Raw genomic sequence first — 14,369 nt, 5'->3', positions numbered from 1 at the left:
ACGCTGTCAAGACCGACCGAATCTTTATGTCTTCGACCCCGACAGCGCTAGCAACAGCATCTCTGGTCGAGCGTTCTTATGGCCGGCATGCTTTTCCTCCGACCGCAACAGCGCCCGACCCAGAGGAAATCAGTAAAATATTGACTTGAGTCTGTCCACAACCAGACTCCTTTATTTGATATAAGCAAGATTATCATGACAGCCTTCCCGCAGACAAGGCGTCTTATGCTAGTACATGGCTTTATCATTCGATTTTATTGAAACTATAATGTACTTGTATATCAACGTCAAATCTTTCATAGGGAATCATATTTGTTTTATTTCCCTTGTGACTTATATTATTATCTTTTTTACTAATTATACTTAGCTCTCAATTTGCAGTGTAGCGTCTTGTACTTTACTATATATTTATTGACACACTCAAAGAAATACTTTTTCATAACAGCAAGTAGTTGTACACCAGTCGCAACAGGAAAAAGCGTCCTTTATCATAGATAATATAACAGAAGGAAGTCTTACCATAGACAGTGTGAAACGGAAGGAAGGTTTTTTATAGTAGGTGATTCGCGATATGTCGCGACAGTGTGAGGTCAGCCATTTTTAAAACTTCTTCTTAATTTAGCTGCATAACAATCATGTTAGGGATACCAGATGAAAATATCATAATTTTATGGGTAATTTTGACCTCGAAGTTTTTTCGTACTTCTAATTCCAAAAAAAAACCAAATGTTGTGAAGATTAAATGTGGTGTACATTAATTGGTGTGATTGCGATTTGTGATTTCTTTAAATTAAAACCCATAATACATTTTATTTTACGTTTTTTTTACTAAACATGTTTAGTTTTGTTCATACGCCTTAAAAGAACGGCCCATTGACATTTTATTTAACAATTTTTTAATACCGTCAAACAAGCTAACTTTGCCTCCAGGGTAATCGCCCCATTCGCCCCAACGTGATATCAAATATTGGGGTAATTTTTACCAATATGCTATCCCCACGTTTATGACGTCATCTATGTCTATCCCTTACGGGTGCACGCGGTAGGCCGCATCTATGTTTCGTCCACAGTATGGATGGTATAGAAAGGACGCCAATCTCTTATGGCAGAACTGTTGCAAAAGTGACCGCTTTCAGCTTTAAATAATTGTTCCTAATCTCTCCGGTGGCGCTAGTTAGGCTCTGGGACATGAGTATAACATGAACCAACAAATAACCCGACCAAATTACGTAGGTTGTTTTTGGTAGTATTTCGGTGTATGGTGGCGCCGCCTAATTACTGTTTTTTGATGGACACTTTTCATACATAGAGATTTGGCTCCTGTATATAGTCTCCATGGTCCACAGGATTCGATCCGATGGTGATATTCATTTATATTGTCTTTGGTAGTAATGGTATTGGTATTCACTATTCACACTGTTTTTTTTTTTCATTTGTGCTAATGTGTTGTGAACTCGTGAATTACTTTGTTTCAATTATATTTTATATTGGTTGGTCCTTGAAATTCAAACAGAAAAATGAAGTTAAACTGTAATATAAAAATACTTGGAGAACATGTCGTATTAGTGCCGTATAGGGAGCTTCATGTAGAAAAGTAAGTAGGTATTTTTTATATTTAAAAGTGGCTGTACGCTGTACAGTAATTGAACACATATTGTATTCTTATGATTTATGAAGGCACTTTTGCCGTTTTTGCTTACTATAAAACCCTTAACAACTTTCAGATACCATTTATGGATGAAATCTGAAGAGCTTCAGATGCTCACGGCATCAGAACCTTTATCACTGGAGCAAGAGTATGAAATGCAAAAATCCTGGAGAGATGATGAAGATAGTGAGCGTTACTTAATGTGGTTCACTGCATTGTGCTCAACCTCTTACAATGTGCCATTAATCTGATCATTTTACATCCGCAGAATGCACTTTCATTATCCTGGATAAGGTCCAATTCATCAAGGATGGTGATGAAATATGTAAGTTTCTATTATCTGATCAGTGCTACGGTACCATAATATCGCATTGTCACCCGACTTACATGTGTATGCAAATTTTCAGCTTCATTGGAAGTTGGGAAGTGGGTCAAATTTGACTAGCAAGATTTGACCCGTACAAACATATAGTTACATAATGAATGAATGAATTAATGAAATTATTTAATCCAGAAAATATTTGCATATGAGGTTAAATCATTTAAAACAAATTACATAATAATATATGGTTAAATTAAATTAAGACATAACACACACACACAGACATAAGTACATACATACTTACATAGGTACATTGCAAGTTAATAAAAAGCTTGTAAAAAGGTTGAGAGATTGAGTAAAAGTATTGTGTTACTTAGATATGGGACTAACCTTGGAACCTATGATATGAATCCCCACTGCTATAGTTACTTAAATATGGGACTAACCATGGAACCTATGATATGAATCCCCACTGTTATAGTTAGTAGTAGTAGTAAAACTCTTTATTATACAAAAATAAACATAAAACACGAGAAAAACGCATCATTTGTACAAAGGCGAACTTATCCTTTAAGGGATCTCTTCCAGTTAACCTTTTTTAGATATGGGACTAACCTTGGAACCTATGATATGAATCCCCACTGCTATAGTTACTTAAATATGGGACTAACCACGGAACCTATGATATGAATCCCCACTGCTATAGTTACTTAGATATGGGACTAACCTTGGAACCTATGATATGAATCCCCACTGCTAAAGTTCGTTTTTTTAGTATTGAAAAAGGTAAACAATTTTGATGATTTTCACCTTGACATGTGAAATATTGAAAAGTGCTTTTCAAAATTTAGTTTATATTACTTATGAAAGCAAAAGAATGTAGTAGATCGTATATGATTTATAATTGTAACATATTTGCTGTGATATATTTTTCAAGTGTTTTAAAAAAAAAGACACATCAAGATCACTACCTTCTTTCTAATGCTAAAAAAAGAACTATACCAATATAGCCTCGCGAATTGTTACAGATGCAATGATTGGAGACACAAATATATTTATAAAAGACTCGGACTCTTCAACAGGAGAAATAGAAATAATGATAGGTGAAATGACAGCCAGGGGTAAAAGGCTAGGATGGGAAGCTGTCATTCTCATGTTATTGTATGGAATCAAAGATATAAACCTCAAACATTTTGAAGCCAAAATATCAATGAAGAATTTAATAAGTATTGCAATGTTTCAAAAGTTAGGGTTTGAAGAAATATCTAGAAGTGATGTATTTGAAGAAGTGACACTAGCAAAGGCTGTAAGCGAGGAGTGGACTGAATGGTTACAGAAACAATATTTGTATCAAATACAACGCCATTAACATGATGTACTGTGTTTTTTTTCCTTGAAAGAATAGCCACTTTATTCCAAAGCCAAGCCTCTACAGTCAGGTTTTGTATCATCACATTAGCATAACTAGCATTGTTATATGGTGTGGCGTGGCACGGTGTTAAAATGTTTTACAGATTATCATTCATCCCTGTTGCACTCACAGAATTGCAGGGTGAGGTAATTTTTTTAAAGGAGAGTGTTAAGGTGCTACCAGTGCTAACTCTTATTCATTGTTATTTTGTAAGTATTCTTTTTACACATTTTGGAGTGTAATATGTTGTATAATAGGTATTTACATATCTATTTTGTATTTTTATCATTATCTAGTCTAGATTCATACACCCTGAATTCATAGGGTAAGAATTTGTTAAACGCTAATAGGATGTACTAGTTTTTAAACTTCCAAAAAATACCTAAAGTAACATCTGGCATTGCTTGTTTATGCAGATTGTGTATATTTACTATGCTTGTAACAAAGAGGGATATAATAAGATAGAGCGGTACTGTCATAGTAAATTTTGTAACCACTGTAAACTCACTGCCATCTATCGACATACTTTAAAACTAAAAATGAAGATTTATAAAAATACGTTAAAATGTATGTAAACATGAATAAATGTTTTTTTTATTTGCATTAATTATTTTTATATGATTTTGACCCATGTTCTTTCACTGATATGCGTTAAAATTATAAATAACAAACGAAACCGTCAACGCCCTCTATACGAGAGTAGACCAAAACTAGTGGCGTCATCTGATCGAGAATCAAATTTTCGTGATTTTCGAGGCACGTTTTTTTCTTAGACTGTATCCATCTATTACGGAGTTATATCTATCTTGGCTTGTAATAACAATATGTGCACCTATGTAACTCAAAAAATATTCCATACAATTTACCATATGAATAACAAATTTGTCCTATTGTGCTTTAATACAGCGTCGGTTTTTGGTCTAGAAGTTTTCTAGAAATTGATTTTCGCTCATGTCGTCTCGGACATGGGTAGATTTGGTATCAGTGCATTCAGTGTGATGTCCTAAACACAAATATATGAGACTAGCTGTTGCCCGCGACTTCGTACGCGTGGATTTGTAACATTATGCAGCAAAAGATATCAGTAGGGACGGTTAATCATTTGTTAATAATTATACAACGCATGAAATTTATCTTTCACAAAGTACGAAGTTTCAAGTCCCGAACTGAAAAAAAACCACGTAGGGGTTAAATTTCCAAAAACGTCAAAATATTTTTTTTTTGTAAACATTTTTGCCACCCTGTATATGTAAACAGTCAGGTTTTTTATTTGTTTTAATAATAGTTTCAGTTTAATGTAACAGAAAATTATATTGTTATTCAACTTGATGTACTTTTTATTATGCCTTTCTAAGAAGTCTCTAAGCATTAATATTTTGTAATGGTTTCAAATTTTCAACCCCTTTTTAACCCTTTTAGGGGATGAATTTTTAAAAACGCTGAAATTACTTTTCCTGTATTCTAATAATATGCCTATATACAAAGTTTTAAGTCCCGCATTTGATAAAATTTTTGATCTCCATACAAACTTTAAACCCCTTTTTCACCACCTTAGGGGATGAATTTTCAAAAACGATGAAATTAGTCTTCTTGTTTTTTAATAATATATCTTTTACCCAAGGTTCGAATTCATAGCTAAAAATAAAACTTGAACCCCACACAAACTTTGGACCCCCATTTTACCCCCTTGGGGGATGAATTTTGAAAAACCCCTTCTTAGTGGATACTAACGTTATAAAATCTACCCACTGTGAAAAATTCAGCTCTCTAGGTCCAACGGTTTGGGCTGGGCGTTGATTTAAGTGAGTCAGTCAGTCAGGACTTTTACGTTTATATATATAGATGACAAGCCCGAAAGTGGTGGGGGTAGTTGCGTGACGTCATAAAGTCCGCAGTACAAAGTTTTTTACTTTTTTTTATCATACCATATGGGGTACCAAATGAAAGGGCTTTGTGAGTAAATCACAAATATATAACATACTGTAACATTTTCACTACTTCGTCTAACAAATTATTAGAAAACGTTCAAAAATATCACTGGTTGAATTCAAGAGAATTATGGTAGTGACAATTTGACAAAGGCTATATAAATTTTGAAAATGGCGCCCGCTAATGAAAAAAAAGGGGGGGGATTGTTTTTTTTTTCTTACTAAGTATAGCAATATGGGTACCAAATGAAAGCTAGTGAAAAGACCATTTCAAATATACACGGTGGCTAAAAAATAGGTGCATTCCCGTTGTCAGGGAGATTTCGGAATTATACGCAGCAACTTTTACTATGGGACTAACCCCAAAATCGCGAAAAAAAATTTGGCAGTTTCATACATTTTGGCTGGTCCATTTTCTATGGGACGGCAAATTTATTTTTCGCGATTTCGTGGTTGGTTTCATAGTAAAAGTTGCTCAGTATAATCTCAAAACCTCCCTGGCAACGGGAATGCACTTATTTTTTAGCCACCCTGTATATGTAAACAGTCAGGTTTTTTATTTGTTTTAATAATAGTTTCAGTTTAATGTAACAGAAATTATATTGTTATTCAACTTGATGTACTTTTTTTATTTTTGGATATATCGGGTTAATTATTTATTAACATTATATAAAGGATATTGACAGTCACTTGGTATGTATTTTGCTATTTTGAAATAATCCATTCAGTAATTTACAACAACAACTACACACTTTTAACAATTTAGAGCAGTTCAAAGTCAACTGTGGATTGTGAAAATTTGGAACGTTTTCTAATAATTTGCTAGACCAAGTAGTGAAAATGTTACAGTATGTTAAATATTTGTGATTTACTCACAAAGCCCTTTCATTTGGTACCCCACATGGTATGTTTAAAGAAAAAAGTAAAAAACTCTGTACTGCCGACTTTATGACGTCACAGCAACTACCCCCACCACTTTCGCACTTGTCATCTCATATATTTGTGTTCAGGACATCATACCATACTGAATGTACTGATACCAAATATATCCATGTCTGCGAGGACATGAGCGAAAAGTAACCTAAAGCCTGTTCCGCCAAGCTACTATAATCTTTATCGTAACAACATCAGTTTTGGCTACTGCGAATTGTCTCTTAATACCAAGTGGTATTTATTGTTGTATTTAGTAATTATATTTGATTTGATTACCTCTTTAGCTACCTCTAAAGCGTTTTTTTTTTTTGTTACTTTTAGCAAATTATGCTGGCAATGGCTTTTGAAATAGCAATTGCAAACTGTAATTTAATAGCTACAAGTGTTTTGTATTGTTTTATCAGTCGCAGCTTAAATAGCGTGTTACGTTTCCATCATTCCATCAGATACCTGTTCCATAAGTAAATACATGTGTCAAAACGGCATAGCGAAGTTATATTATTATATGTAAAATTAATAACAATTTACATAATATATGCTTATGCGAAAATATGATCTTCTCCCATTACTATTATAGAAATTATGTAGACATTGACAGTTAGTCTAGCAGCCATGCATTCCCAACTAGCAATTTTCTCTTACGGATATCTGATTTAAGAACTAAGGTGTTACAGCAGACTTACATGTGTCTTGACCATGACAGTACAGTACATCTTATAAAAGCATGATTTAAGGCGCTTCGCGCAGTTATTGGCCAAGAACTGTTACTTTTTAGAGCTTATAACTTCTAAATGAGTCAACAAAAAATTATGAAAAAAATATATATGCATCTTCACTCTATGCACAACAATTGTAACATTTGACTTTTTTCCTGAAATTTGTAGTTTCACCGAAAAAAAAAAAATAACACGACAGGCCGTTTTGCGGCTAACTTTGCTTATAACTACTAAACGGCTTAACCGATTAAAATTATTTTTAAACTAACAAAAATGTTTTAACAGGTTCTACAAATGCAACATAGCTTTTGTTAATCAAAAAATATTTTCTTAAGAAATCGAACGTTTTTCCACGTTTCATGCATATGCAGCCTGAAAATGGCGTGGCCGGCAGTCGTGTGCCAGCTTTGAGACGAGGAGGCTGTGTCGCTCGTCGCTCCGTGCCTTCCTTGCACTATGTTCGCTTATGCACAAGCAAAGTGCTATAATATCGGAGTTATTGTGGCCAAAGAATAAATAACTGCAGAGCGCTGATTTGGTTGCGACGCGCATTAGCGAGCGCAACACGGTATTTTGCGGTCTATTACAATGAATGTAATGATAATATCCGTATATATTATACTATAATATACGTATGTTTGAGAAAACTTCATTTGAAATAAATAAGTAAATGTTTTCTAACCGACATATTATGTCATTTAAGTTTTACGTTTTGAATAAAGTTCCATTCCATCTCGAAACAATTAATAATTGGTTTAACATAAGCTACCTATTACGTTGTATGTATGTATAGTACCTGTTAAAAAAAAATAGTTTTTGTAGTTTAAAAATAATTTTAATCGATTAAGAACTAGCAAAACGGCCTATCGTATTTTTATTTACGGAAAAACTTACTATTAAGCTCGTCACAGACGGAGCGATAATCTGTCGCGCGTGTAAAGCGCCAAGTCGAGCTAAAACAAAGAGGCACGGCCGTTCCATCCTTTTCTCAAAGCCACTCAGGCCATTTTCAACGTCCTGTAATTTTGTGTTGGCTAAAGCTAGAACCCTGAATTTAGTGACACATATGGCATAATATGGCTTAGATATATCCCCAAGAACATTCCATTTAAACTTGTAGTTTAAGAATTATTGCACGTCAAAGTTGCTTACTTTGGTCACTGACACTCACTCACCAATCATCAAAATTCTCAGGTACTTCTAGCAGACCCACAAGCTGTAAATTTTAATCATAATAAGTAGTTTTTAGGTGCCGGCCACACCTGTTTTGTTTTACCTACGCAGGAAATGTTAAATAATGCTCAATTAAATGCTACATTGTACTTACAGAACTGTTAAAACATTTTTTAGTTTAAAGATAATTTTATTCGAATTGCCGTTTTGTAGAAATAGGCAAAAATACCTAGTAGCAAAATGTAGTTGTGTTTTTTACGAAAAAACTATGTCACAAAAAAAAAATAGTTCCGACTATATATAACTAATAGTTTGAAATTGATTACCTATTTTATTTATCAACCAACTACTAAAAAAAAACGATAGTTTAATAGTAAGGTAACGATTCTAAAAATGTAGTACTAAGTTTACAAGTTAACTATTAATGGCATTATTTATGTATTTATTAAAGAGATAAAAAAACTATAAACGCACTATTAATTAATATATTTTTCTTATATTTTCGACCTCCACTAAATGCATAATCTACTAAAAGGACAAAATAGCTGCAATAGTCTTTGCAGTCAAAAGATACACAAATACGAGTATAGCGCCATCGGCGCGCCTCTGGGCTTATTCTACTTATACTTTACACTAAAATTGTGTGTTTTGCAGCATCCAAATAAACTTTTTATCTATCTATCTATCTTATTATATTCTTTGAACCTCGTTGCCGTGCCGCGAGTCAAAATTCACGTACGATCGCAGTGAGCGGAGTGCGGGGTGAAGCGAGTACATTTATGCCCAGACGCTCAAGGCCAAATCAGCGAGAATCGTCTTAAGATATTTTGTACTAAAAGAACACTGACACTTAGTATAATGTATTCTTATAGAGGTTTATACAGAATCGTTGTAACACATTTGTCAGAACAGTTGTCTTACAAGTGCATTTTTTTTCACTTAATAAAGCAACCTTAAAGTGCATTATTTCTTAGTAGAGTTTGCATTGAGTGTTTTATTAGTTATACACGGTGGCTAAAAAATTAGTGCCTTCCCGTTGCCAGGGAGGTTTTGGGATTATACTGAACAACTTTTACTGTGGGACCAGCCACGAAATTACGAAAAATAATTTTACTCTCCCATAGAAAATTGACCAGCCAAAATGTATGAAACAGCTAAAAAAATTTTCGCGATTTCGAGATTGGTCCCATAGTAAAACTTGCTCAGTATAATCCCAAAACCTACGCAACGGGAATGCACTTATTTTTTAGCCACCGTGTATATAAGTACAGTTGCCTTTTAAGTGCATTTTCAAAGAGCTCTTGAATATTATTTGCACTTAAAAAAGCATCTTAAAAGTACATTTTTTTGGTATAGTCTGCACTACACGGTGCAATCAGTTTTCGTCTATTATAATATAATGCCCTTTTACCAAGTTTCATGTTCCTAGCTTAAACGAAAACTTGTACTACATATAAACTACATCCTCTTGAAATAACTTTTTTTTGTAATATTATACAATGCCTTTCTAAGCAGTTTCAAAGCATTTGTAATGGATTCAAGCTTTCAACCCCTTTTTTAACCCTTTTAGGGGATGAATATTTAAAAACGCTTAAATTACTTTTCTTGTATTCTAAAAATATGCCTTTATACAAAGACTGAAGTCCTGTACGCAAAAAAAGGATTGATCTCCATACAAACTTTCAACCTCTTTTTTACCACCTTGGGGGATGAATTTTCAAAAATGCTGAGTTTTCTTCCCTTTTCATTAAATATCTTTCTACATAGTTTCAAGTACCTAGCTTAAAATAAAATTAGGACCCCTACAAATTTTCAACCCCTTTTTAATCACTTTACGGGATGAATTTAAAAAAACGCTAAAATTACTTTTCTTGTATTCTAATAATATGCCTTAAACAAAGATTCAAATCCCGCACTCAAAAAAATGTTTGATCTTCATACAAACTTTCAACCCCCTTTTCACCACCTTGGAGTATGAATTTTCAAAAACGCTAAAATCACTTTTCTACTCTTTTAATGATTTATCTTTTTACGAAGTTCTAGCTTAAAATAAAATTTGAACCCTATACAAACTTTCAACCCCTTTAAGGGGTGAATTTTTAAATTCGCTAAAATTACTTTTCTTCTATGCTAATAATATACCTTTATATACAAATATTCAAGTCCCGTATTCAATAAAATGTTTGATCTCCATACAAACTTTCAACCCCCTCTTCACCTCTTTGGGGGATGAATATTTAATAACGCTGAAATTAGTTTTCTTGTTTTTTTTTAATATAATACCTTTGTTAAAAGTTTCTAGTTCCTAGCTTAATGTCATAAAAAACGTGATAAGAACCTAACGCGAAAGCAAATAATATTCAGTAAAAACCCTCTAAAGTGCTCGAAGGAAGGATACACCAAGAAAGGATAACACCAGGCATCCTCCAGCAGAGGCCTCTGCCAGCAGCAGACCACAAAACCATCCGGTAAGCCCACCTAAATCTATTGGATTAATATATGCTAAAACACCAACTACAGTCCACTGGCTTTACGCCACATTTTCTGGTTTATAATTTATTTAATTAAAATGTATTTCAATGCATTTTAACACCACCGTGACGAGATCACATTAGGGTGCGGTCCTCCAGCAATTCGGGGGTTGTGCGGCGGGTTGACGACCCTCCTACGTTAAAAAACCAATGTTACGAATACGATACGAAGTAGAAAAAGTGCACCAACTACAAAATGCGTGACCAAACGGAACTCCGAATAGCATCATGGAACGTAAGAAGCTTGTATAGACCGGGAGCCTTACACCAAGTGTCAAAAGAACTGCAACGCTATCAAATAGATATAGCGGCCCTTCAGGAAGTCAGGTGGCCTGGAAAAGGAGAATGCCGGCTTGATGATGGAACTATGTTATTTTACAGCGGGATGGACAACGAGCAGCAGTGCCGGATTAAGACATTTTGGTGCCCTAAGCATTTTTAGGCCAGGGTGCCCCCTCACCCTGGATTTTTTCAGATTTGACTGATTTGGTAAACCAGGTGTGGCTGCAATGAAGGAATGCCAAATGCATTTAATATTGAGATTATTGTTGGAGTAAAAACTCGAGTGGAGAAACCCGACTCGCTTCTACGAGACTGCAGGGGACTGCAACAACACATTCCATTCTTTGTAGTCCCGAGTTGAGTCATTTGTTAAGTCATTTTTAAACTCAACTCAAAAGGATTTGAACCTTGGAATGAAGACTCCATCAGACCATCAATAATTTTGTAGGTTTCATTTAAACTTTTAGTAAATAATAAAGACGTAACTACCAAACTCGAAGTTTATGTAAAATATTTGTAATAAAGTTTTTTTGAAAAAGACTCAAATCTCTACAAAATAGTCAGGTATCTTATTTTTAGAGTGTGTAAAACAGAGTCGATTCCTAAAGCAAACGAGTCAAGCACCTCCTACAACTCGAGTTTTTGTCTTAACCAACACTCATTTAGGCTAACCATCTTTCATAATATATTACCTATTTTCACGCATTAATACTTTCTACTTTATTATTCAGTGTTAAGGTGGTTTTCTTTTCTAAAAACAAGTATGAAAAATGAAAGCTAAAACTGTCACAAACATTTATGCAATAAATGACTATAATTAATTTAATTTAATTTATTTTATTAATTATTTCGGAGTAATTCTGACTATATTCAAAAACTACAACTGAATAAGGAAATAAATAGAAACATGTCTACTTTTAGTTAGGAATGAAACTAAACACAATAATAATTTGCTTGGAATTAACTTACCAGTTCTTATACAAAAACAAGACTAGCCGAGCAGTTACGTACTTATTTCTTTTATATTCACAAACATAGGTATCTAAATAGTCTTTACATGGGACTACCGTCTGTTGTAAATAATTAATCACATACGAAGTGTAATGAATGTTACAATTTTGAGCATAAAACAATAACAAATCGTGCTGTCGTAATGTCAAATCAAACCTTGCAACGACAAGTTTCGCGCCAAACCTCACGGCGAGGTTCTCTTTTGCACTGGTGCGCTCGTAGGTATGTGTACTCTTTCTCTTTCCGCGCCTGCGCTTATCGAGCCTCTGAGCCACGCTATTCATAAACCTACCTTTTCTACTCGCATTTAATTTATCCAGCATAATATGACCTCGAGATTTGTCGAGATTCATACCAACTGTCCGTAATTGGAGCTCAGACTTAGAGTGGGTATTTAAATAGGGTCAAGCGAGACGGATTGTTAGTAAGATTTGTCAATTTCGGATTGTTTCTCAAAGAATTACGCGCCATTATTTAAAGCAATTAAGTTTTGGTTAGCTGAAAAAAAATCGTGTACTAAAAACTATGTGTGTGTACCTAATTTTAAAATTTGTTCACCTATTTCAACCTGGCATTTTGGTGCCCCCCTGAACGTGGTGCCCTAAGCACGTGCTTATTTTGCTTATTGGTTAATCCGGCACTGACGAGCAGCACATAAATGGAACAGGTTTTATTGTTAGTAAAAACTTAATTGCGAATATTCTACGCTTCGAAGCTGTGTCCGATAGATTATGTATCCTACGCCTACGAGGACGATTTTCAAATATAACCCTCGTTAACATATATGAGGCAAGCGATGAGGACATCAAGGACAGCTTCTACAATAACCTCGAAACTCTATATGACCGAATCGCCGGTTATGATGTAAAGATATGCCTAGGCGATTTTAACGCAAAAGCCGGCCATGAAGTTTTTACCGACTATCGGAAGGCATAGCAAACGCTTAGTAACGAACGACAATGGTCTTAGAATGATTAGCTTTGCCGCATCCAAATCTATGGCGGTTGCAAGTACTATGTACCCACATAAAAGCATACACAAAGGAACATGGAAGTCACCAGATGGACGAACAATCAACCAGATTGACCACGTTCTTATAGATAGTAGACATAAGAGTACGATAGAAGACGTCAGGACCTTCAGAGGCGCGGATTGCGATAGCGACCATTACCTTCTAGGTATCAAAATGAAATTCAGAATCAAAAACCTCAGAAAACCCACACACAACCGATCGGCCCCAGATTAACACAACATCACTAAAAGACGAGAATATACTACAACAGTTCAGACTGCAACTTAGAAACAGGTTCGAATCCCTTGATAACTTGGAGGATATTGATGCCGCATGGGACCAGACAAGAGATATCGTAAGAGAGGCTAGTCTGAAAATCCTAGGAAGGCGTAAACCTCGAAAACGACGGAAATGGTGGACAAAGGCATGCGATCTGGTCATAGAGGAAAGGCGTAAGTACAAAATGTTGGCAGAGCAAGATGACCAATGGAAAGAAAAGCATAATGACGCCAAAATTAACTGTCGTAGAGTACTAAAACAAGCAAAGCGGAATCATTTAGAGAATACTGTGAGAGGTATGGAAACCCTGAACCGTATAAGTGGCGCACGTGAATTCTACCAAGAAATCAGAACCATTCGTAAAGGATACCAACCCACCACCCAATTACTCGAAGACGACGATGGAAACCTGATATCGGACCCTACGGAAATTCAAAATATGTGGAGGAGATATTTCCAGAATCTTCTAAATTGCCCGTTAACCGCTAATCATATACAGGACTGTGAACCGTCCACCGATAGCGAAAACGAAGAACCCCTGGGCTTTGAGGAAGTTAGAAAAGCTATCATGCGTCTTAAAAATAATAAAGCACCTGGCATCGATGGACTGGCTGGTGAACTCTGGAAGTATGGAGGTGGGTCAATACAATCCCGTCTTTACGAACTCCTGCTTCTGATATGGCAACATGAACGACAACCAACTGAATGGAACGTAGGCGTCATCTGTCCAGTACACAAGAAGGGGTGTAAGAAGAAGTGCTCTAACTACAGAGGAATAGCACTACTCCCAACGGCGTATAAAGTACTTTCGTATGTGCTGCTGGCCCGATTAGAGAAATACGCAGAGCAAATCCTTGGAGACTATCAGTGTGGATTTCGGCGTAATCGGAGCACAGTTGACCAAATATTCCTCCTCAAACAGCTCATGGAAAAGAAATGGGAATATGCGATGGAAATACACTCTCTCTTCGTGGACTTTGCCAAAGCTTACGACAGTATAGACAGACAGGCGCTCTTCTCCATACTCCGGAATTTTAAAATCCCGGACAAACTCGTAAGAATGATTGTCGTCGCCACGGGTACAAGTCGAATGCGAGTCAAAGTGGGAGGAGGGTTGACGGAC

General features: G+C 35.4%; 2 protein-coding genes across 2 annotated transcripts in view; both read left to right on the top strand.

Moving 5' to 3' along the window:
- The window catches only part of LOC134754852 (serine/threonine-protein kinase polo), a 466,060-nt gene that overhangs the window by 264,817 nt on the left and 186,874 nt on the right, over positions 1-14,369 (top strand). The gene's annotated exons all lie outside the window — the stretch shown is intronic.
- Positions 1,435-3,344, top strand: LOC134754093 (alpha/beta-tubulin-N-acetyltransferase 9). The gene is made up of 4 exons (XM_063690168.1): positions 1,435-1,594; positions 1,725-1,834; positions 1,917-1,973; positions 2,999-3,344. The coding sequence occupies exons 1-4, from the start codon at positions 1,518-1,520 to the stop codon at positions 3,337-3,339; spliced, it is 585 nt and encodes a 194-aa protein (XP_063546238.1). The 5' UTR covers positions 1,435-1,517; the 3' UTR covers positions 3,340-3,344.

This window comes from Cydia strobilella, chromosome Z (genome assembly GCF_947568885.1).
Source record: "Cydia strobilella chromosome Z, ilCydStro3.1, whole genome shotgun sequence".
Classification (NCBI taxonomy): Eukaryota; Metazoa; Arthropoda; class Insecta; order Lepidoptera; family Tortricidae; genus Cydia; species Cydia strobilella.
Note: the sequence above shows the minus strand (reverse complement) of the source record. Positions and strands in the feature narration are given on the sequence as shown.

Coding starts and splice junctions, on each gene's coding strand:
- LOC134754093 (XM_063690168.1), top strand. CDS start 1,518: ATGAAGTTAAACTGTAATATAAAAATACTTGGAGAACATGTCGTATTA. Junction 1,595..1,724: donor AGGGAGCTTCATGTAGAAAA/GTAAGTAGGTAT, acceptor AACAACTTTCAG/ATACCATTTATGGATGAAAT. Junction 1,974..2,998: donor CAAGGATGGTGATGAAATAT/GTAAGTTTCTAT, acceptor GAATTGTTACAG/ATGCAATGATTGGAGACACA.